Here is a 26,024-nt window from a genome sequence, read left to right as displayed (position 1 = left end):
TGTTTTCGCAACAGAACTCAGACCTATATAGTATTGATTTCAGTGCCCTAAGAGTAAAGTGCTTTAAAAATGTTTGTGAATTTGTTTATTAATAAAATGCATATATATATACAACAATGTCTTTTAATTTTCACTTTAGATTTCTTCAACTTCGATGTATAGTCAGCTGTCGTGAAACACTAATGTTGTTAAATCATTTGGATTCACTGTATATTGATATTGATTGACTGCAAAGTCATTTTCACATTTTCTACAGTACAATGTAAATTCACTCTTGTAATATCTATTAGTATATCCAATGATACTATTTGCATTCATATTATGAAATTCAAGAGTTTCAATCTGTCTATTTGAAGCAATATCACATACAGTGTTTTCAACTGGTGAATCACATTCGGTAACTGCCAAATAAAAATCACTTGGCTTATAGTCATAGTAGGTGGTGTCATCAAAACGATGACGTAGAAACCAGATTGTCTTGATACCCCAGCAGTTGAATCGTAGACCAGATTCCTCTTCCCAGAATAATTTAAATCCACGACGATACCAATCTCGTAGCAATAAACTGAACTTACGTTTAAGATTGTTTCCAGTCATAGCGGGCTAAGTATTCTCCCACTGATCACATTTATCATTGTGACAATTGGAGCACATGGGCCCTCTAGGATGAGAGTCACACACCTCCTCAAGACATGAATTACATCCTTTAATTTGTACTACATAACCTCTATGTATTTGCAAGGATTACATAATTTACACTTTTCACTATAGTCATCAATAATTGTACAAGTCTCACATTGATTCCAACGGCCAAGAGTGTACATGCACAATGGACATATATAGAAGATTTTTTGGTTTCCGATGTCAACTCACTCACAGCTAAAACGAAACTGATCCTCTCCGATCGATAAATTCAATGAGAGGGAAATGGGAGAGCGAGGAGTAACTATGTGACGTTAGTTCTTTCGAATAATGGGAGGAAATATCTGCGTTGAATCCATTGTTAATATTTTCAAAAGTATATCCACAATATTATTCTGCTTTGTTTCAATTAATATATCAATAAATTGACTATAAGCATTTGAGTCACATTATAAAAGTTTCATACAATAGTCCAATGGGGGAATCACTCCTCATTATATTGTCAAGTGTTCCCTGACAAGAGAGTATCCTGCGTTTATGAGATAACTCGAGAAAATCATCATCCAAAATCAAATGTTTTTCCATAAACACTAGATTTGATCTAATTCTCTCTTTCTCAAATTTATTCATTTTTCAATCCTTTCACTCTAACTGCTGACTATAGACTGAGCATGATTCGATAGCCCTGACCAGAAAAGAAAGGAAAAATTTTCGGTTTCTAAACAATTTCAACTAATAATTACAACAACATCAATAATATAGTGCAAATACAATCAGCGATTCCGTTTACTGTCCTTGATTTGTGTACCTATGGTACATAACGTTTATTAAATGATAGTAACTAGGGAAAAATACACTTTTGCGGCGCTTAATAATTAACTCTCCTTTTTAAGTTTTCAGAGGGATAATATGTATATGGCATACAATAAATCCCATTCCAGACAAAGACGTGATCCTTTCATAATTTCCACCGCAATGTTTGGTGCTCTTGTACTATTATCATCAACTCCACTATCAACTTCTAATAGGGTAAACATTCCACTCATCGCCATCACAAATATATATCCAAATGAGTAAAGTCAAACTGTTCTTCTTCTCACTCCTTGAATTCTATTCCCAGAATAATAGAAATATAGCAAAAAATCCTTTCTTTATATTCACTCCGACGCTAATATCTAAACAAGCCCTCTGATTGGCTGAGAAGGGAAACACGTGATCTAACTGTTTCCGGGAAACTCATAACATTCGCTGAGAGCATGCCAAAAACAACAACAACAACATCGACCTTGACATTCGCTGAGAGCGTGCACTTACAACAACAAATACATCGACCTTGACATTCGCTGAGAGCGTGCACTTACAACAACAACAACAACATTGACCTTGAAGTTTAGGTCATTGACCCCATTAACCATGTGTTCTCCCTAATGACTCTATGCCCATATATGGTGTACTGTCCGCGCTGGTACCCCCATCTCTACTTACGTATTTAATATATGCTATGCTTTACCCCAACCCCACCCGTAATGTGCAAATTTATAGCCCAACTTTATTTCTTAACTAGTATATTTTCATCCTATTTTGTTTTATTGGTACTGTCCCATTATATGGGCATTTGCAAGGACATCAGTCACGAAAAACACGTTTTTGACGGGTTAATTCAAGAGACGGCTATAGAGTAATGCAATCCAGAGTGTGGTTTTCATTGCGTATACGATATTTAAACTGTTGTTTTTTGGGGTATAGGGGGGGGGAAGGTACCTAGGTTAAGTTAGGTTACATATTTAATATATGCAATACTTTACCCCTCCCCCAAACCACCCCACCCCCCTAATGTGGAAATATATAGCCCAAATTTTTTTATAAACTATTATATATTCATCCTGTTTTATTTTATTTCATTAGCATTAACCAAACTTGACTTCTTAGAAAAGCCCATATAATGGGAAGTACCGTTTTAGCAGTATTTCTACTTTCACAGATTTTTCCGTAGATCTACGGAAGTTGATGTCTATCAATGGATAAAAGAACGCAGTTACGGAACCTACAAAAAAAATCGAAATCCTCATGTTCACCCTTTATTTATAACATTTACCCCAAATCATCAGAGAATTTTGCAACAAATTCTAATTTTCTGCTCAACGTCAACAAGTTGTCATGATCTGCAACTTTTTATCTCTGGCATAGGGCATTGGTGTTTTTGTTCTAAGGTTTTTGGACAAAATCCTTACAGAAAAGAAAGGATACTTGTGTATTATACGGCAAACACTCAAGTTGTATTATACGGCAAACACTCAACAACCGGTTGAGAACAAACCGGTTTCTTCGTTAGTTTCTTTCAGCTTAGCGTGAGACAAGACAAAGGCAAGTGACAGAATATATGGGAAATATATAATTTGGGCTATATATTAGCCTATTAGAAGGATGGGGGTAAAATATTTGGACAGTTTGAAGCAGGTTTGAAGTCAGAAAATAATTCTTACTTCATAATATGCAGATTAACTGTATCTAACACATTTTGCATGCAGACCCACTATAATTTACTCCCACTCCCCTAATGTGTAAATATATGGCCCAAATTTGTTTCTAAGTGTTATATTTTTATTATATTTTGTGATGTTTTAATAGGATTGAGCGTCAAAGAGACACTTTCTGATTAAATGAAGCACTTATGTGTTTGCCGTATAATACACAAGTACCAAGAAAAGTTCGGAGAACCTTACTACCAAGCAAAAAAAAATCCAATCTGGACAAAATTCCAATCTTGTGACTGTGAACGATTAGGAAGGAAAATGCTGCCAGATTTTTGTGGTCATTTACTTGGGCCATGAGACTTTTGTGGTACCTATCGGCTTACGGAAAATTCTACTTAATCCAAAACGCCATCTACGGATTTTCTAAGGAGCTGAGTTTTCGGTCCGTGTCGTTGGTGTAAAGGAAGCCAGGAAGTGCATATTCCCCTCTACAAAAGGAGAGACTAAAAATTAGAAAGGAAAAACTTTACCTTTGTATTCAGGAGTTGTTTCAACTCCTTCATATAATATCTTCCTATTCCTTCTGACCATTGTTTAAATTTACTACCAGGATAAAAAGACAAACCCAAGAAAGAGCAATTTTGGCAGAGTCTAACAAGAATTCATGACATCATGACTCAAAAGCTTGTTGCGTCTTCTGACGCAAAACTAGCTAATTAGCTTTGTATCTGGTTTTTACATTCGGAGAAAAGGCAAAAATGACCACTTCCTTAATGATATGCTTTTTCTTGCTTTGAGCGAATTTTCCAGTATGTGTGAAAATTTGTATTTACAAATTGAAGCTGTTCCTTCATACTACTGATGAAAGACCTCAACTAAGAGGATATTGGGAAGCATTTAGTCGGACGGAGGTATTTTTTTATTATGATCACCCAAAAGACAAAAGAACGATTACTGTCCTGTACTTCCATGTTAAAACTCCATTGGTTTAATTTGAAGTGTATTTTCGTAAGCCAATCACATCGTACTAAAGTGCCTGACCAGCAACGGAAGGCAAATAGCCCCACTTTTTTACCTGTTGTAATTTCTTACCTGTAATTACCAATATGAAATTTTGAGTTCAAGTGAAAAGAACAAAAATATTTTGTATTATAGACTACCATTTTTATTTTACAAGCAAACTCAGTTTTTGTAGGAGGGGGAAATTATTTTGGGATCATTGGTTATAACTGTGGCGTAATTTCGTCAAAATCCTGAGGAGGGGGACAAAGTTGGAGCCACTTTTCCCAAATTAAGTGAAAATAACAGTGAAAACTGAAAAGTAAGTCATATATTACCATAAAGGCAAAGATATACTGAAGAAAACTGACCTGTTTCCCTGTATACTCGAATTATGCATGCTTATCTTAATTTTAAAAAGATTTTTTGCAGAAACTAAATTACAGCTGGGGGGGGGGGGTAAACTGAGATCTGGGGGACAAACTTGGATCTGGAAGGGGCAGTTGTCACCTTCCCCATAGAAAATTACGCCCCTGGCTTTTAAACTCTAGTATTAAAAATATGTTGTTTTTTTATTTAAAGAAATATTTAACAAATAATACGATGTACTAACTATAAGTTGCTATGAATTCGCTTTTACCGTACCTCCTTAAAAATCTTCTGGAATGTCTGTGCGCTTCTTATTCAGATCATCAAATAATTCTTTTTTTTATTATTGCCCCCGTCCCGAATTCTTTTTTATTTTTGCCCATTTCGAAAAACAAATCTGAGTGGGTGCCTGTTTTGGGGGAAGTAAATTTTAAGAAATAAATAGGCAAATCAATTGCATACTTGTCTAGAATTCAGTAGTCACGCGAGAAGTGGAGTTTCGTTAATGCTAATGAAAGAAAACAATATAGGATGAAAATATAATAGTTTAGAAACAAATTTGGGCTATATATTTGCACGTTAGGGGGGTTGGGAGTAAAGCATAGCATATATTAAATACGTAACCTAATCTAGGTACCTTTTTTGCCCCTCCAACCCCAAAAACTAAAGTTTAAATCTTAGTCACGGAGTGAGCAACACCTCACATCTAGCGGAAACCTGTTTTTCATTAAGCATTTCGGTTTTTCTCGATGCGGTCTTTTTCGTGTGACGACTGGATTCTAGACAAGTACCCATCAGCGATGCCAAACGTGGTACAATTGTACCATCTTGGTACATTTCACCACTACCGGTACAATTTAGTACAATCCAACAAAATATGGTACATTTTACAAAATATGATACAATTTGGTACAATTCAGAATTGTTTGTATTGTTTCATCGATGAAGCACTTTTGGTATAGCTCAGGGACCCACAGTACTTTCGAGACATTAAATTAGTAGACTGGGGCAGTCGTGTAGAGGTTATATTTATCAACAACAAAATTCCGTTATCAGCTGCAACTGCCTTCAAAACAGTGTGTACCGAATACATGATACAACTGAGTAACAAAATAAGGAAAATGTTTTTCAGTTAAAAATTCTCGTCGGCTAAAAACTTAAACAGACTGGACCCAAAGATAGCTATGTCTCCTGACCACTCCAACTTAAGCATTGTCCCAATTCTTGTCCAGTTTCCAAATTTGGCAAAGGAGACTGATGTGAAAAATATTGCCAAAGAATGGAAAAGGCAGCCATTTTGCACTGATCTCAAGAAATGTGCAGATTCTGACCCGGTTTAATTCTGATTTAAAGTACTAGAACGGTGTGATGGTCCAAAAGTCAAAAGTTTCTCAATCTTGGGTGAATTCATGATGAAAATGCTTATCATGCAGCATTCCTCTGCTTGTACGAGATTCTTCTGTTTGTGTGTTCGGCTTGGACCCTTTCAGCTGTCAATTAAAAAAAAAGAGAAATAAACTCGACTTTACTACTCTCAATCCTATTCTGGGTGCTAAACGGGCCGTTGGAAACCCCCCTTGAACATGTTGACACAATCCAACTGTTGGAATACTGGAAAAGGGTACAGAAAATCTGCCACTGCAAGTGCTGCCATGGCTTCCGACTTGGATAGTGATGTTTAATGTCATATTTTTGGTCATCTAACTTGTAGTCAGGTCGGTCTATATAGGCCCCAGGTTGGTCTTAATTGTGTTGAACAAGGTCTTTACTTGCCCTTCACGCTCTTTCTTCCAATGGTTCAGGGGTTTACCGTTTAGCCCTTGTTTAGTGACGGTGCTATCTGGCATCCTATATATGGCCAAACTATGTTAGGTGCTGTTTTTTTATTACTCCACTAATGTCATGTTTTTGGCAAGAATACGTTCGTAATTCGAATTTACTGAATTTGCCTATGGTAAGGACGTTGAGTAATTTCTTAGGCAGGAGTAGTCGAACGCATTGAGAGCGTGGACATCTGCTACTTTCAAAGGCTAAGTCTCGCAGCCGGTTGGAAGCATGGAGCGTTTGATTGTCTCATAAGCTGATTGTTGTCTTTAGTAGGACAGATCTTTACCTCAATAGGTTTTTCCTAAGTTGTGCAAAGACTGCGGATGTGGATATTCTGCTCTGAACTTATTTACTGCATCTGCCTGTTACGCAATTAAAGACCCCAGATATTTGGATTGATCCAAATCTTCTAATCGGGTACTGTCTAGAGAAATACCGTTTATCAGCACGTCTTCAGAGTTCGTCAACATTTTTACTTTTGTCCTTGTTAATCTTCGGCCCGACCAAATCCACCGTGACAGCCATATTATGCAGCAAGGCTTGTGCATCTTCCACTACCAGGCCAATGTTGCTTGCATAGTCAAGGTCAGTAAAGGGGAAATCTGGACTGACTTTGAAAACTCCAGCAGAATGCAAGGCACCCTTCATTATTGTTATTTTGTTACTTATGGGAAACCTGTCTTCACACAAAAAGAAAATGACGGAGCACTACAAAGAGGAAAAACAAAACAAAAGTAAAATATCAAAATATCCAACAATGACGACGTAACTAGAGCTGAAGAAGTTGGCTCCAAGCGTGTCTTGAAATCTTTTGATTGTGTTTTTTCGTAAGTTTTTTTCGTAAGACATGCAACGGAAACAAAAAAGGACCAAAAAAAGGAATAAACTATTCTCAATTAAACAAATGCATTTAAAGAAAAGGAAAAAATGCCTGGAAATTACTTTTCCGACCCCATCATTTGACGCCATTTATAAAGATCCTTTTAAAAGATTGAATAAAATTAAAGAAAATTGCCTAGTATTAAAACTTAAAATAGGCAGAAAAACTTAAAATAATTTAAAATAAGAGAAAAACAAAAAACAAAACAAAAGCAAAATATCACTATACAACAATGACGACTCAACTAGAGCTGAAGAAGTCGGCTCCAAGTATGTCTTGAAGTCTTTTGATTGTGTTTTTTATAAGTTTAGCAACGGGTATTATAGGATTTGCTATGCACAGACTGTTGATGAGCTTTGATTTGCGTGCCAAAATTGGTTGTCTCAGCAGATATTTTACGAAACGGAAGAAGTGGAGTGGATTCTCAATTTATCAGCATTAGTAAGAATCTTCCAGATGGGTGCAATGTAGAGAATGTGGAGGAGAGCAACAGTGGAGCAGTCACTTATTCAAAGAATAAGTGAAACCCTGAATGAATTTAAAACACTAAGAATGATCATACGCATACACACTAATTGTCTTTAAACTACAAAAAGTAGGCTCCCACAAATCCTAAGAGTGGCCGGAATCAGTAAAATCCGAACTTCGAAATTAGCCCCACATTCTAAAAAGATATATTTTTATTTACTAATGCCCCTTTTCTACTCCATTTTATTTAAGTTACTGTAAAGTCATAGCTAAATTTTATTTAAAATGAAATCAATAAACGAAAGTGCAGATTGAATATTTCTTGAAAAGGTCCATAAAATGCATACAAACTTAGTCCACTTTCGGGACAGAATCGAAATTTAGCTTGTTTTTACACCAAATCACGACTTAACATGTTTTTGCACTGTCTCATTGAATGTAATAAAGCTTAAAACAAATAAAAATACTCTTTCACCAATTAGGCAAGATATTTCTACAAAATTAGCTCAAGCAAATTGAATCAAAATGTTTCTCAGAATCTATACACTTCTGTAAATTAGTCTGTACAAAAAAGCGTTTCAAAGACCACCCTTCTCCAAAAACCGAAAAGTGCGTAGCCTGAAATAATAGTCACCATTTCTGTTTAGCATTTTCCCATTAAACGCTTTTCAAAACGCTGATTTAAACTGTTATTTAAACTTGTGCAATAGGCTGTGGTTCATTTTACGCTAGGTTGCAGCATCCAAATCCAACACAAGGACTAAAGAACTGATTACTAAGAATTAAAAGACATATTTCAGCAAAAGCTTACAATGTTAGGCATAATTTATTGTACACTATCTGGGCTGGGGTCGAGTGCCCTCTCTTTCCCTCCCCTTGAATCCCCTCTGCTCTGCCCTCCTCCTATAAAAAACATTGTGCGCCAACTGAAAAAAATGATGAATATTTCCATACTTGTTTATATTTATTTTATTGAGATAATCCATCTAATTTGGGCTTTGATTCATTAATGAAAGAAGAAAAACTTAAACTAAAATAAAATTAACAGTAAAACTTGTTTTTAGGCAATTAACTCTGCCGTTCTTCTGTTTATTTGATCATGTTGAATTTTCACAAAATAGATCCTAAGATCACCACTCGTTGCATAACATTTAATTAGCATCTTAGTATCGTGTATGATCTATGATTGAACTCCTTGATTGGACATCTATTTTTCTGTTATATGTATTTTATATCTATTATGTTTAAATTTTAGCCAAAAATCATATTAAAATAGATTAGAAAACATTTTATGGATAACAATTGTCCTGCTGAATGTTTTTCAAAAGTTATTATGAGTATTACCAATTTTAAAATACAGAATAAAATTTAGAATTATTCAGTCTACAAAGATAATAAACAGAGAATTCAATTGCATTGTCATCCATTACTTAATATCAAAATTATAGAACGATTTTTGAAAAGCTGACTACCTTGATGAATTGTAATTCTGAAATCGAGCGTCAGCTAAAATCCAAACCAGGTTAAGGGATGAATTTTTGTTGTATCTACCCTTTTCGTCTTACCTCTAATTACAAGACAATGTATAAGTTCTAACAACTTCAAAATTTAATCGAGTTCGCAATACAATGATGTTTCCGGTCATGGTTTTGCTCAGCAGAATAAGTTTTATATTTGCCTAAGATAAATAACAAAAATTAGAATTAAAATTTGTATTTATTTTTTAAACTTCGAATAATGTAGAATGAAGCAACAAAAAGAAATCGATTACATTAAAGAAAACCAAGATCAGTAATTACTTGAACTTAGGACAACGAAAAATAAACTACAGACTATTTTTGGCGGGTATTATAGCGACCCCACTCTAAAAGTGATGTTAGGTTAATCCTAATAAAATATCATCAATCTGTCCTATTAAAGACAAAAATCAGCTTATGAGACAATCAACCGCTCCATGCTTCCAACCGGCTGCGAGACTTGGCCCCTGAAAGTAGCAGATATCCATGCTCTCAATGCGTTTGACTATTTCTACCTAGGTTAATCCTAATGAAATATACCTAAATATCATAAAAATATAATACTTTAGTAACAAAACTATGGAAACTACAACAAAGAATTATAGAAACCAGCCCGCCCAGAACGCCTTATATTAAATACCTAACCAAAATGCCAACTCTAAGTACTAAATATTTAATTAAAATATAGGCTACCTATATAGTAGTTTACCTCACTCAGCTTAAGCTAAATGTTTCCGAATGCAGACAAACAAACTGATTTTGTGGGGACAGATCAGATCAAACTTCTTGTGTGGGCTCGCTATAATGCATAAGTACCTTTTTGGCTATTAAAAGAATCAACATGTCAATGCTTTTCCTAGGGGTCGGTTCCATTTTTAAGTGATTTACTGACCGGGTTTGAAAAGTGTTCCATGGTCAAGCAGGTGTGATACTGGTGAGTGGGACTCTCCAAAGGATTTCGTAAAGCAGTCTTAAGGTTCAATCAGACGCCTAGGATTTTATCAAAATCCTTTGAAGGCGATAGGATTCCTATGAGATTTTCCTCATAGGGCGATAGGATTTTTGAGTTGAAATTTTTTCAACTCGACCCTATGAGGGTGATAGGATTTCTGATTTTACGAAGGGTAGAACCTATTTTACCTTCAAGAGGAATGAGAAGATTATAAAAATGACTGATCAAAATTGGACAGCCAGGTAGCCTATTGTCTTATATACTCACTTGTCCACATAGATAGGATTTATGGGCTTGCCTTTGCTTTTTATTTGTTTTTTTTTTATGAACAGTTGGCTCATTATACAAATTTAACCTTTAGGAAGGGTTTGAATGCAATTACAGCTGCAGCATTTGTTGTAGACTACTGATGTGATTGCCCAAATTTGCAGTTTTTAACATATATTGGTAAATATGGAACAATCTACATAGCCTATCTGACCAATGAACATACAACTTAATGCCTATTTATGCTTTTTCCAAATATAAAAGGCTAGCTTAATTCCTATTGTTGCTAATTAAATTCAGTATAGATGCAGGGCTGGTCCTCCACATAAGGAAACTTGTTAAGAAAACAATTCTTACTTCAGAATATGCAGAATAATCCCAGTTAACATATATTGCAAGGGGAGAATCTTTATCTTCACTTCTTTTTCTTTCCTTGTTTTTCCAGTTTTCCTAATAAATTCATGAATTTCTTAGAACCTATATATTAACAAAGTGTATACCCCAACCCCTGTAATATGCAAATGTATTCCCAGAATTGCATCCTGAATTTAAATATATTCTTCATTTGCATCACAGATCAACTTTACCCCCACCAATATGACCTGCAAATATATAATTGGATTTTGATCCATTTAGGTATGGGCATAAAGTTTATCTGTGATGCAAATGAAGGTTGTATTTAGATCCAGAATGCAATTCTGGGTATATGTTTACACATTAAGGGGGTGCGGTATGTAATTTGTCAGTATAGGCTATATTCAAGGTCATACCCAGGGGGTGGATTTAACCCCTTCCCCCCCCCCCCAAAAAAAAAAATCCTGGGTACAGCCTTATACATATGTTCTAAGAAATTCATGAATTTCTTAGAAAAACAAGGAAAGAATTGAAGATAAAGGTTCTTCCCCTTCAGAATATGTTAACTAGGATTATTCTACATATTATGAAGTCTTATGTTCTTAACATGTTTCCTTATGTAGAGGATCAACCATGCATCTATTCCTTCAATTCGAACCCAACCTTTCCCAAATGTATAGTCCATATTATATATTTACCATGTGTTTATTGGCTAGTATAGAGCTGCATTATTTCCCCCTATGTATGTAGACTAAGAGGAAAGTCACTTGTACCTGATGCTGCCTCTACTGCTTTTAGTTGGATGGAAAAGAATCCAAAGAAAGTCCCCTTAAAAAAGGAGCCAAAAGTAAGATTGGATTTGTCAAAGCTTGGAGGTTTGCCCCTTCAGTCTGTCTAAAGAAAACAGATACATAATTGTAGCTTTGTTCATTTCCTTTCTTTCTTGGATCTGATTATACAAATAAAGAAAAAATAATAAGCAATAATTTTATTTAGATACTCACACAAAGATAGTCAGGCAATAGAGTTTCAGTAACTAATTGGGCAAAAATGGCATAAATTCAGTCTGGTTACTCAAACAAAACTGTTTAAAAATCATTTTCCATTTTGTATATATTTTCAAAATTTTGACATTGCTATATTGACGTTTTGCTCTTAGTCCAAATAAGAATGCCAAAAGACAGGTGGTTCTTAACTAATTTTTTTGTCTCCTTTTAATTCTTTGTCTTGCATGCATTTTTTTTTTCATGCTAGCTAGTTGCAAATACTTGGGTGTGTCTTGCAATTTACATGTATCTAGAATGTTTGGGTTGCAAAATAGAAATTTATTGTGATTCTATTGTTTTGAGTTCAGGTTGCAAAGTAATAAATTTTTTCAAGAAGCCCAATTTTTCAAACTGTAGAGGAATTCAAGTTTTTCTTAATTTTGCTTTATGTTACATTTGCAGTTGATTAGAGATGTGTTGCATTTGATGATTTTATCATATCTTTGAATGATTATTGTGATTGGAAAGTATTTTTCCTATAGATGATGACTGCATGTTATCCTAAAATATTTTATTGAAACCTTATTGGTCATTTTCCCATAGATTATGCCTGTATTTTATCATAAAATATTTTGTTGAAATCTTACTGTTAATATTTTTATGCAATCACCTCTAATTATTAAAGATTTACTCATCTTTCATGTCCCTAATGTGTAGTAGACCTTAGTACTTTTTATTTGTGCCAACTTCAGTAATGTATTAACAATCTACTAAGGTCCTTCAATTTATCATAACTGATTGCAAGGCTATTAAGGAATAGTAATCCTTGACAAACTACCAACCATTTGCATCTTTCTTCTGTTCTGTTTACTTTCTGTGAAAAAAATTAGACTGTTTAATTTTCTGGTTTTCAAAGATAGCTACAGATAGGGTTAAAAACTAAAAATATATGTGCTTTTTAGTGTAAATGGAAATATTTTCAACTTACTTTGTCTTGCAGGACATCAGGGAATCTGGCACATACTGAAGAGACAGTCAGTATTCAGCTCTCTGGAGATGATGGACTCGCGGACCTGCCCACTCTTCAAGTGATGAAAGCTCAACATCAAACCTCTACTCAGATATTCCCCAATCCTCCAAATATTAAATTCAAACTCCTCATGTGAAATCTTTCCCCATCCCCCAAGTCTCCTTCATAATCCAAAATCCCAACTGCAAATCCCAAGTGTGCCAAATCCATCATCAACCCCAATTTATTCACCTATTCCAACCACTTTTGTTCACCTAGAATCTACTCCAACCTCTTCACCTACTTCCACCTCCAACACTCCCAATAACCCTTTAACCTCCCAATAACCCAAGAACCTCCACTCCAACCTCTTCATCTACTTCCAACTCTCACAATAACAAAGAAAAAGACTCCCCACTGTACCAGAAGAATTGCAACAGACATCAGATGTACATCATACCATGTCTGTTGTCAAGCAGTTACTTGAAACTAGGATCAATAAAAAGGACAAGTGGGAAGGGTCAAGAAACTATGGATTTTGTTGCACGCTTGCAAAAAACTTGGATGGCCTTCCCTTGAATAGCCAAATCCGTATTCAGAAGGCTATTCTGGAGGTTTTTGAACAAGAGCTTGATAAGCTTGAGTAATTGTGCTTTTTTGCTTTTTTTAATATAAACCATTATGCTTATCAATACTAAATTATAAGCGTTATATTTCGTAAGTTACTTCCACAAAAATTTTAGGTGATTGATTCGAATATGGCTTCATCAATTGGATGTGGTTGGATTTTATCAAGTCTAGGTCCTAATAAATCATGTATGGTAGGTAACATTATTGTTGGTTTTGGCGCTTAGGATACATAGATAAGATAGATAACTTTTTTATTTGTTTTGATATTGTAGTATAATCAGTACACAGGTTTGTAGAAAGTAAAGGGCAGTGATGCCAAAAACAATTAAATTTATTAATTAAAATTAATTAAAGTAAACAAAAAAAACAAAGGACAAGAAGAAAAAAAAAAAAAACTGAATTAAAATCAACTAAATGGAAATGATGAAAAACTGGAGAGCCATGGCTATTAGAGTAAAGCCAAGACAGACTGTCTCTGTTAGATGCAAAGCTAGCATAACTTTTTAAGAAACATAAAACAATGGTTGATAGATAGTCTATCATCCATCCTAAGGAAGAACTAAGGTATAGGGGATTGAATAAAGGCAATTAAAATTGTCTATCAACTCTTTGATCCATTTGAAGGTAATTGGAGACCCCAAATGAACAAATAATCATTAAAGCAAACCAAAAACTATTCAAGACAAAAATTAAATAACATTAATAGGAGAAAGAATCCTGCCTAGTCCAGTATATGTGTCATGTTACCAAAATACAAATTAGAATAGTACCAAAAACTATGGAAGACAAGAATAAAGTAGACACTAAAGAAAAGGAGATTACTAGCACAGATAGAAGTGCTATTGTTGAAAAAATATTTGGATAATTTTTTCTTTCTTGCCGAATTTTTAAAATAAATATTGTAATTTTGATACCTTTCTGTGCATATTTTAGTACTGGACAAAAATAGGGGCTTGAAAAAGAAACATCTTGAGGTTTGTACTTTATGAGGTTTAGGAAGTGTCTTGGGTTAAGCAAGTAAATAAAAACAAAAAAGGAAAAAAAATTGTCTTGCTTAAGCAACATTACAAATTCAGTGGCAAATAGCTTCAATTTCAAAATGAAACCAAAACAGGCTTTGAATCTGATTGGAGTGTTGGGGTTGAACAAAACATTATATTTCAATAACTTCTTAAATATATTTGAGAAATAATGACAACAAGATTAGTTTTTAATATAAATGCAAAATTGCTACAAGGAAACCATGAAAAAAATAAAAAAATTTAATAAATAAATGGGTTTTTTCTTTAAAATAGTTTGAGTTCTAGAAAGAGAAAGACAATTTTCATCTAATATTTTTTTCTATTCCTCAAGATTATCCAGCACTATTCTCTTTGAAGATTGCTAATCATTAAAAACTAAATTGTACTAATATGCTATTCAAGTATTTACCCCAATCCCAAAACAATACAATGTTAATAACTTTCACGTAACCTACATGTTTTATAGAAATAGCCTCAATTGCAAACTGGAAAGAGAAAAACAAAAATATTGACTGACTGAAACTAATATATCCCACTTTGCACTGACTGATCCTGCCACGGAACAGATCCAGTACCAGTAAAATATTCCTTAAAGGTATTTCTTTAAGGAATACTAGGATAGCATTTCTAGATGAGAAATTACTGGATAAATTTCCGGCTGACTCTAGGCTAGAGCTGTTGCGCCAAGAGCCTGGAATAATTTGCCAATTTACTTCTCGGTCAACAAGGGTGGTGAAGTTATGTCTTGACAAATCAGATCCTAAAAGAAAGTTATGCAAGATGCAAGTGGTTTTTAGTATAAGATCCATTGTTTCCAGCTTGCAATTGACACTACTTTTGAGGATTCTAAATTTCATGGACATTATCCCAAATGAATTTCCCACCACCCTTCTAGCCCGTGACAGAATGTAATTAAATATCTTTTGTTGTTGGGTGAGGCTGCAATACTTTGGATATGGCCGCATTAAGTTTTTTTTGAAGAGCAAAAGCTTCATCCCCAACAAAACCAAATGGGATAACATCCTCTGAGTTTGGCAACAAAGATGGGTCAGGGATGGGTAGGGTGGCATTACACAAAGCAGTACCAAAGCTTGACCTAGAAAAGACAGTGCTGTCATTTTCCTTTCCTTTAGCGCCTACGTCAATATAAATAAACTTGTAGCGAGCATCTACAGCAGCCATCAAAACTATGCTGTAAAATTGATGGAAATTGAAAAAATCAGAACCAGAATTAGAAGGACACTGAATTTGACAGTGTTTCCCATCAATTGCCCCAATGCAATGTGGAAAGTCCCAAAGTTCAGAAAAATCTCTGGCTATTGCATAAGAATCTTCCTTGCAAGGTGGTTTCATATAAATAGGTTGTAGGTTTTTCCAAATTGCTTCACATGTTTCTTTATGATGCCTGAAATTGTGGATTGTCCCATTCTGTAACACAATGATAATGTTGCCATAGAATTCCCACTTGCAAGATACCTGAAAATAAAATATTTATATAATATGTATATATAAAAGGGAACTTCCACAAAGATGGGATAGTTGTCATATTTTCTAAATAAAAATTGATCTGGATAAATTCTGTTGTAAAAGATAATAAAAAAAAAAAAAAAACTGGGGCCACAAGATTGAAATAAACAAACATTCAAGTTTGAATTTGTTCTCCATCTAAGAAAACAAGTGAAAGGAGCTATCCATTTTATGGTTCAAATCGGTGCAATGGTGCAATAGTTCAAATCCATTTATATCACTCTTATATGCTTTCTAAAATTGGGCATAAGATCAAAACCTTAAACTGCCTTAATTTCTGCAAAGTACAAATGGCAGAGAACTATCAATTTACCTTAATAACCAAGCCTCTGACAAAAATTCTATTGACTGTTATACATAAAATATTTTAACAGTCAAGGAACTCCAAATAAGTTATTTTACCTTATATCACAAAGAAATTTATCAAGGCCATTTTTTCCTCATTTAAATGTGGCAGTGTCGATCACATAGCTTAATCAAGTGTTTGAAGTAATAAATAGGTCAAAAACTGAGTTTATATTTCTCAACAGATAAATACATTGCCTGAAGGTTATTATTGTGAGGCAAAACAAAAAAAATATGTTTTTTTCATAAAAAATATATAATGTAATCAAACAATTATACTGGAAGTATTTTTCAATCTCAATGTAATTCGTCTAAAAAAAAAACAATATAAACATATTAACATAACTTTCAGATTATTAGCTTTTATTCAAAATATATATATGAACCGGAATGTTTTTCCAAACAAAATTTGATTAATTGTTTCAAAGTGCAAAACATAAACAAAATGATTAACACTAAAGGGAGCAACCAAATAGGGGAAACATGTTTCCAACTCAGGCATATATGTATAAACCATAAATTCAGTCTGGAGGAACAAGAATGAGTTTAATCCATTTTTGTCATACTGTTTACTGAAACTCCATTGTGTATCTATCTTTAGGTGATTATCTAAATAAAATTATTGCTTATTATTTTGTCTTTGTTTGTATCACCAGATGCTAGGCATAATTCTCATGACGAATGGGGCTCCCAGTGGGGACTCAATGGTAAAGACAAAAAAGATCATATTAATCCTCTATTCTTTGATTTATAAATAACATCATGAGGTAAAAGTAAATAAACGTCATCCAACTCCACCCACCACAAATCAGATGGATGAGTGAATCACATTCAATCTTGATACCCTTTACCTCACAACATTGAACAGGTAGTTCAAAATAAATTCCACCTCTAACAATCCTCTCTCCCCCATAATATAAACACCATAAAATTCATATATGCATTTGGAATCCACAGTGAATTGTTGAGGCTGTTCTTTGGTGTGCATAGACAATGAAGAAACAAGTGAGTATGAATATGAGCAAAGAATAGGAGGTTTAAACTTCAGGTATGTTTTTTTTTTCCAGAGATGAATTTATAAGCAAATTATATTTGACTGAGTCAGTATAATAGCAATATGGTATCAGACCCCAAGAATCTATTCTGTTTGGGTCCTGATCTATGCTAAAAGAAAAAGTACACCCTACTTCTCACATAAGTGCCACAGCTAAACGGGCCTTAACTGGAATCACAGGTCTCATTATTGTGTCCTCTTTCACAATATCAGCTTGGACCAGAGTTGCAATAGCATTCACATGCTCTTTATCCATCCGATAGGTTTTAAAAAACAGCTCAGGGTCCATCTCCTCCATTTCTTTTGTGAGGGCACCATAGAACCCATGGATATCTCTCAACTGAAAAACAATCAATAAAAACCAAAATTGTAAATATGACTAATCAAGCATCTAATAAGACTACATCAACCATCAGAGAAGCCTTATTTTATTTATAAAATAGTCAGAAAATTGAACTAAACTTTATAACTTTTTTTAGCATGTATTTTAAATGTTTCAACTCATATCCTTGTTATGGACAATTTCAATGCCCTCCCTCCTGTTTTTATATTGCCATATTTATTTGAACTCTTGGAGAACCCCAAAGGTTGTATATTAAGCACATAAAACTTACAGGAGTGAATATACAATACAAATTAATGCAAACAATGTCTTATAAGCCCTAGAAATAAAAGAGAAGTAGAGATAGCAGCTTCATACTATCTTCCTAGGATATCATTAAGGCTCTGGATCTATTCCTTAAAATCTTATTTGCCTAAATCAACCACATTCTAAGATAGCCAAAAGCCCTTTATCTAGAATTTTACCATTGAAACTATCAGAAAAGAGTTACATCACAAACAAGGCTTAAGAAAAGTGTTTAGAGCCTAATCCCTTTGCTAATTCAGTAAAATTCTGCTTAGGTACTTTTGGCAATCTTGGAAAGGGGTTAGGTTAGGAAAATGAAACCTTCAAGGATGGGTTTAAAGGCTAAGGTATGTCATGGGAAGGTGTTTTGAAGTACTTATATACACTCCTTCTCTCTCAAGAGGGTTCTGAAATTTGTCTACATGGCAGGTCTATATTTATTGAAATTTTGACCAAACAATATTTTAACGTAATTTTCCGTTATCAGTTTCTTTTTCTCTGGCTTTAGTTCTGAAAATGCAATTCCTGTCATTTGAGTAGAATTTTAAGCCATATCAATGTTTTTTTTCAAAATTTAGGAAATGTATTTGCATATCTTTAAAACCTTATAAATTGGGATTGAGCAAAGTTGTGAAGCTGAAAACAATTTTGTCGTACTTCCTTTAAGCAGAAGATCTATTGTGCAAGGTTCCACTTTTAGAACACAATTTTTTAAAGCTCATGACCCTCTAGAGGGAGAAGGAGTGGAGGTAGGTATATCAAAATACCTCCCAAGGATACACTTTAGCCTGTAGACCCATCCCTGAAAGTTTCATTTTCTGAACCTAACCCCTTTACAAGATGGTCAAAAGTAGAACTTTATTGCTAATTCTTCATTTACAAGGTTTTTAAAAATTGTAAAAATGTAAGCAATGTTAAATTTAGAAAAAAGTTATAGGCTTAATGCTGCTTACTTGCCTAGGCTATTTGAATTAGGGCTAACTCCTTAAAATTGTTTTCAAAACCTAGTTACAAAACATTTAACTAAAAAAAAAAAAAATTAAGGAAAGAGATTATTCTGATTTTTCCAGGGATGAGAAGGTTAGATTAGGCTATGTCAATAGTCTCAGAGCTGTCTTCTTTACCTAGTCTATACAATCTTCTAAAAGGGAATATGTGGAAAGAGCTTGTAAATACTTTCCCAGGACATGTTTTAGGCTTTCAATTCATTACTGTAGGTTCTTTTTTGTTACTCTAGCCTAGCCACTGGGCTACTTTCTGAAATAGGCAGGCTAGGCCTAGTAAAAATCTTATAATCTAGAATTTTACCTAGCAGTGCAAATAGACTAGTTCACAACTAGTAAAGCATGCAATCAGTACAGAATTTGCGTTAATGATATTAGGAAAAACTGGAACTTCCTACACCAAAAAAAAAAGTTGAGTAGACCTAGGCTAGTCATCTGTGTAAATTATTAAGCACTCACAGCATGTACTGGACAAACCCACCATCTTCTTCTTTTTCTGGCCCTTCTGCTGCAGATACTAGTAGAAACAGTTGCACCTAATAGAGCAGCTACTACAGCATACAGCTAAATCTTCAAGATCAGAGTTGTTGAGTTGAGTTGATTTGAGGTCACCTCACGTCTTCAAGGACCTTGTGACCAAATTTCGTGTTATTTATCTTTCTTCGATGTGCAGTAAACTTCCGACTGCTGCAAATGAAAAGACAGAACTTTATACAATTTTATAGATAGGCACTACACATTTCCAAGTTTATCAGTCATTGATAAAAAATCCAATATGAGATTAATTATTGTTAATGAATGTTCACTATTCCATGTAGCATGATTTATCTGCAATGGTAAACCATACAATTCAAAAAAGTCCTTAATCTTTTTCTTATATTTTACATATGATGGACAATCGAACAAAATATGTTCCACTGTTTCATTTATTCCACAAATTTCGCAATTGGGATTTTCACCGTAAAAACGCCCCATATAACTTCCTGGGCCACAATGTCCTGATCTTGTACGAAAAGCAGCTCTTCCTCTTTGTCTGTTAAGATGATGGTAAATGCCAAGATTTGATTTGGCTGAGGTCATGCTGTCATTGCTAATTCTGCTTGTTGCTGTATTACTTAGCAATAATTGGTCATTTCTTGTTATCTTTTGTATTATATTAGCAATCTGGCTAATTTCATTTGGTGTGTCTGGCATTAAAACATCACCATCCAATATGGCTTCTTTTGCTATTTTGTCCACAGCCTCATTACCAGGGATCCCAGCATGACCAGGCAACCATTGTAAAGATATTGACCAGCCACTATTCAATGAATCAAGCAACATAGAGTAACATTTATGAATTTCAAAACTTTTATTCTTTTTAGATGGAAATTTAGAATTGCTGTTAGAACACTCTTAGAGTCACAAAATATTACATACGGTTCATGCTTTTGGCAATAACTTCTGATCACATTGACGGCAATTTGAATTGCAATGCACTCTGCCTGAAAAATTGAAGAGAGAGAGGGGAGACAATACTTTTAACTTATTTGCAAACTAGGTATTAAACATGCCAAACCGACTCCCTGATTATCTTTTGAACCATCAGTGAACACCTGGATATGGTACTTATATAGGGATTCTGTAAGTCTCTTAAATAAAGGAAGTACATGTGGTATTATGACTGCAGAGAATACAGCTCTTCCTGATAGGGATTTCAATGTCCAAGGAGGAATTGGTATCACTGGAGGAACCTTCAATGCCATTGTTAGGTTCAGTCTAACATCTTCATCATGTAGCAATGAAAGTGCAAATTCAATGCAATACTGCTTATTCCTTTTCCTGGATGGATTTTTTGTGAGTATTTTACCAGTCTTTATGATTCTGGTTTTAATAGGATTATTGTCACTGATCCAAACCTTTTGAAGATAACTTAGTGCTTGAATTTTCATACGGGTCAAAATTAACGGTACTCCAGCTTCACAGTGTAGAAATTTTGTTTGCATTGTTTTCCTGGCTCCTAAGGCAATCCGAATTGCTGAATTTTGGATTGCGTCAATTTTTTTCAGAGAACTAATCCCTGACAGAACATATATCTGCAAGCCATATTAAATTTTTGGACGAACATATTTGGAGTAAAACTCCACAAGGAAAGGAGGTTTTACTCCATGGTTGGGTCCAGTAAGCATTTTCATCACATTCAATCTTTTTTGGCACGATCTGCTTACATCATTAACATGATTTATCCAAGATAACTTAGAATCAATTTTGCAGCCCAGAAATTTAATTTCTTCAACAAATTTAATTTGATGCCCATCAAGGAGCAATGTTGGCTTTGTCACAAGCTTTTTATTTGTGATTAACATGGCTACTGTTTTTTCCAAGGAAAATTCAATGTCAGCATCCCAGGTCCAGGTTTCCAGAGATCGAAGTGAACTTTTTAAATCATCTTTTATTGCTTCAATTGTTCTACATCTGGCCCATAATGCTATATCATCCGCAAAGACTGATGGGTGAGTAGATCCATCATCTATGGGTATGTCATTGACACTATAATTAAATAAATCGGGACCCAATGCAGAGCCTTGGGGAACTGATCTCTTAGGTGTTATTTGGTCAACTGTAGTGTCTTTTCCAACTTTGACCTTGATATTACGTTTGGTTAAGAAGCTATAAATTACTGCAAGTATCCTTCCCTTAAATTTGGCTTCTATAAGGTTATTAAGAATTTTCCTATGAACAATGCTATCAAAGGCACCCTTCAGATCTAAGAATACTGCAACCATAATCAATTTGTTCTGGAGGCAATGCAGTACAGTTTTTTTAAACATTACTAAGTTTTCAGATGTACTACGAGCTTTGACAAATCCACATTGAAAATCATTCAAATTCTTTTTCTCTGTTGTGATGTAATTTATTCTATTTTTTAAAAGTCTCTCATAAACTTTACCAATAACTGGCAACAGGGTAATAAATCTATAGCTATTTAAACTGGTTAGGTCCTTGCCATACTTGGGTAGCATAACTGCAACACCTTCTTTCCATATTTCAGGAAATTCGTTATGGAACCATTGATCATTTATGATGTCCAAAAGAGTTGTTACCCAAGTCTCAGATAGATTTTAAATGAAGATGGGGGTAAATTCCATCATTGCCTAGTGCAGTAGCTGGCAAGTTACTTTTCACACTATTCAGTTCAGCAATTGTAAATGGATCATTTATAAGGCTCTTCATTACTCTTGTTGTTGATGTGGTTTATTTTCCAAATAGCACGTGCATCTCCCTCAGAATCTGAGTCGTGGCAGCCCACACTGCATTGGAGAAGTTCCAATCCTGCCATAGCTTTTTTTTCATCTGTAACCAGTGCATGACCATTCAAATATAGAGGAGGAATGAAACAGGCTGGTGGAGTACCCATCATTGACTTAATAAATATGAAAACATTGGATGAAGGTTTTGGAAAGTCAAGACCATCAAAGAACTTCTTCCATGACTCTTCTTTTGCTTTAACTATAGTTCGTCTAAAACTGGCTCTTGCCTTCTTAAGTTCTATAAGATTTTCAATACAGATTACACAATTATACTTCTTTCTAAGATTGTTGAAATTTTTTTTGCTTGTTCACAACTTTCATTCCACCATTTAGACCATTTATGTTTGTTTCTGCCAACAAATTTTGGCACTGTACTGTCTGCAATTTTTAAAATTTCACTTTAGAAAATATTTATACGGTCACAACTACTTATACCATGGCTTATAATTTCCTTTATGTCAGTTTGTCTGCACTTCATTGTATATTCATTCCATTTCGCTTTATTCAAGTTATATTTTGGTGGTGTTTGTTTTTCATTTGGTGGTGATAGGTGTTGGACTACTTCAATTAAAATAAAATTATGGTCACTTATAAAAGATGCAGAATCTAAAACAGATATGTTTGCTTTAGTAGAAATATTGGGGCTACAAAACTGAAGATCAATGGTGGTATATTTTAACTTCTGGGGATTGTGACTTGTTTTGAACCCTTTGGGAGTCAATAAACAATATGTGGTATTTAGGAGTAGCTATTCCACACTGGTTCCAGGTTGGTGTATAATTGGGCAGTAGCACCATACACTACTATGAGCATTCAGGTCTCCTACAATAATATAATCACAATTGCTTGGGATTTCACTGACTAAAGCAAGTAACTCGGTACCAATTTCATTGTTCCGTGAAGGATTATAAATATTAATTATATATAGAGGTTTCTTACCTTTGATGAATATATTGCACCGAATTACCTCTATTCCTTTATAATTCATAGAGTCCATAGAATGCATTGTAAATGGAACAAAATGTATATTTTTATGTATTCCTATCATTACACCACCACCACTACCACTGCTTCTATCCATCCTTATATTTTGGTAGGGATATAGTTTTTGAACTATTTTATTCTGAAGCCAAGTTTCTTGTATACAGAAGATGTCAACATTTTCCTCGCCCATACAATTGAGGAAGATTTCTTTTTTATTTCTATGAAACGGTTGTGAGTTCCATGTTATTATCTTCAGATAATTAGTTGTTCTGTTCATTGTTGTGAGAATTTAAAATAGCACATTTAATTTTGAGACTGTCTAATTCTACACTGGTCAAAGTTTGGATAACTGTGCATAAATGATCTATTCTGCTGTTTATACTGCTGTCCTGCATTTGAAAAATTTCAGGTGTGACAGCCGAGGCCGAAACAATAGGTATGACAATATCTGCAGCGGATGTATTATATTTACTTGCGTGATTCAATGAGCTGTGGCTGAGCGATTATTTGCTTGCTGCTTGTGCGTTTGTTCTGTAAACAACCTTGGATCTCTTGTACCCTATATTGTATTTTTATGACATCAGATATACATTTCTATTTTGGTGCCTAATAGGACATTCCCTAGATGTTGAGGAGGAACAGACTTTTTAATTAGCACATCTATATGCTTGTACTTTTTCTGTAGAGTCACTACTTTTGAGAGAGCAATTCACAGACTCATACTTTCCAGAACAGCTTAAGCAAACTGGCTCATTTGCTTTACAATTTTTGTAGATGACCATAACGTTGGCATTTAAAACACTGAAGAATTCTACGATTATATACAAAAACTTCCTTTTTCCTTCCACAACACCACACAATAAGTGGCAAATAATTGCTAGAAAACACCACCATAACAGCATAGCTATCTTCAAGCTTCCTTGACTCTCTATTATATCTCTTCTGCCATATAACCTCAGTGATCTGAACTGATGACTCTATGCACTCTTTTAATTGTTCATCACTCATGTACAAGGGCACACCCTCTTCTAGTGCATAATCCCTCTTCTAGTGCATTCCTTCTTCTGGGCTTTTACACCTCCTATTGATTGAATTTCTTGAACTTTTTCTGCTTCTTCAATGGTGTTCGCATAAACTGACAGCATATTTCTTTCTCTATTTGATTCAAATTCAAACCTGATGGGGGAAACACACTCCTTTAGTGATTTAAGTATAGAAAATTCATTTGCTAATTTCTGATTCTTATCTATCGCTCTCAAATTCTACTCTTGTCAGAAACAATTCATTTACAGGAATATCACAATGTTTTGTAACTGCTGACTCCATTTCTTGTTTTTTATTTTTGCTCTGAATACTCACACCAGGGGATCTTACTCGTTTCCTTCCCAAAGAAGGGGTCAATCCCAGACTTGGGAATCTAATTTTTCCATCCTCACTACTGTCTATTATTCTTTCTGCCAACATTGGATTAACACTTAACATATCTTCATCAGAGTCTGCTGGTAAAGATGGGAAGTCATTATTATTGTCAAGAACCTGGAACCTGTTATTGACAGGTAGATTGTAGCCACTGATGCTGACTGCACTAAGTTGTCCATTAGAGTTATTCACTGGGACATGAACAACTTGTTGATGGGGCTGCCACTGCCCCTGTTGAGAAAAATGGCGAGCCTGATACTGGCTGTATGACATAGGGGCTGAAACATACTGAACATTACTTCCATATTGTCCACCAACACTGGTGTTTGGTTGAATGATCATATAGGGTGGTGACTGATAAGCACCTGATATAGGTGGACCCCCCAACTGGGGGTCTAGGTTACTCATGTTGACCCTACAAGCCAAATTCTCACTGCTTTAATAAGGCACAATAATTGAAAATGTAAATAGTTAAGGCACAATAATTGAAATTGCAAATGATTAATCAGGATAAAACACAGTAAAAATATAACTTAAGAAAGAAGATATTTATCCAACAGTTACTCTTCTTCTTCCGATTTTACCCCAAGATCAGAATTCAAAGACATTTTGTAATATTTCAAATTTTTTGCTGTAAGACTTAAAAAATCTGTCAAAACGACGTCTGAACGGAATTCCTTTCAACCTATGAGGATTTCTTTTCAACCTTAAAGGAAAATCCTATGTGTCTGATTGAACCTTTAGACACCACTGAGGATATATATCTTGCGTAAAATGGCTCTCTGTCAAAACATTTTGTTGACTAGAGCGAAAGGGCTCCGATTAAGTTCTTTGGTTGGGACGGGAAAATTATGTACTAAATTACACGATTCACAAAAAAACGAAGAAAATAGAGAATATACACTAAAAAACGATAAAATACAATGGTAAAAAATCAAAGAAGACGAGCATAAAACTTAAGTAGATTCCTGAATATAGTTTTAAAGGAAAAGGAAATTTCATCTCGTTCTATCATTCTAAAGTAAAACTGACCGGAAAATCGGCGATTATTGGGTGAACGTTGGCAAACGTTTAGGAAGATGAACCGTCGTGAAAAAGAGCGTAGCAATGATGAGTATTTGCGTGATGTGGACAGGTAAACAGATACTGGGCACATGGTAGTAGACGCCCCTGGTATATTCAGCAAAAGCTAAATTTAGGTTTTGTTTAGCAGTCCAATAGATGAGAGGCGCTATATATGAGTAGGGTTCGTCGCTAGGGTAAAACCTACGAATGCGAAATGTTACTTTAACTGCTCCCTCACAAGAGCAAAGAAATCGCAAGAGATTCAAGAGCGTTTCCCCATACCGACCAGCTACATGATAGATATTGAAACAC

General features: G+C 34.6%; 2 protein-coding genes across 2 annotated transcripts in view; both read right to left on the bottom strand.

Moving 5' to 3' along the window:
- Window positions 1-15,259, bottom strand: part of LOC148943399 (1-phosphatidylinositol 4,5-bisphosphate phosphodiesterase delta-1-like) — a 104,579-nt gene extending 89,320 nt beyond the window's left edge. The window contains exons 1-2 of the mRNA XM_089101125.1: window positions 14,972-15,259; window positions 6,788-7,019 (exon numbers count right to left, since the gene is read on the bottom strand). Of these exons, the coding sequence (XP_088957251.1) occupies window positions 6,788-7,019; window positions 14,972-15,259 (520 nt within the window). The remainder of the gene's footprint in view (window positions 1-6,787; window positions 7,020-14,971) is intronic.
- Window positions 15,260-19,686: 4,427 nt separating this feature from the next.
- On the bottom strand, window positions 19,687-20,277 carry LOC148943398 (uncharacterized). Its single transcript, XM_089101123.1, has one exon. It carries the CDS (start codon window positions 20,275-20,277, stop codon window positions 19,687-19,689), a length of 591 nt encoding a protein of 196 aa, XP_088957249.1.
- Window positions 20,278-26,024: the final 5,747 nt, after the last annotated feature.

The sequence above is a fragment of the Artemia sp. Qi Xiang Cuo genome, chromosome 15 (genome assembly GCF_049724085.1).
Source record: "Artemia sp. Qi Xiang Cuo chromosome 15, ASM4972408v1, whole genome shotgun sequence".
Classification (NCBI taxonomy): domain Eukaryota; kingdom Metazoa; phylum Arthropoda; class Branchiopoda; order Anostraca; family Artemiidae; genus Artemia; species Artemia sp. Qi Xiang Cuo.
The sequence above is the reverse complement of the archived record's forward strand: the minus strand, read 5'-3'. Positions and strand labels throughout refer to the sequence as shown.

Coding starts and splice junctions, on each gene's coding strand:
- LOC148943398 (XM_089101123.1), bottom strand. CDS start 20,277: ATGTTGCTTGATTCATTGAATAGTGGCTGGTCAATATCTTTACAATGG.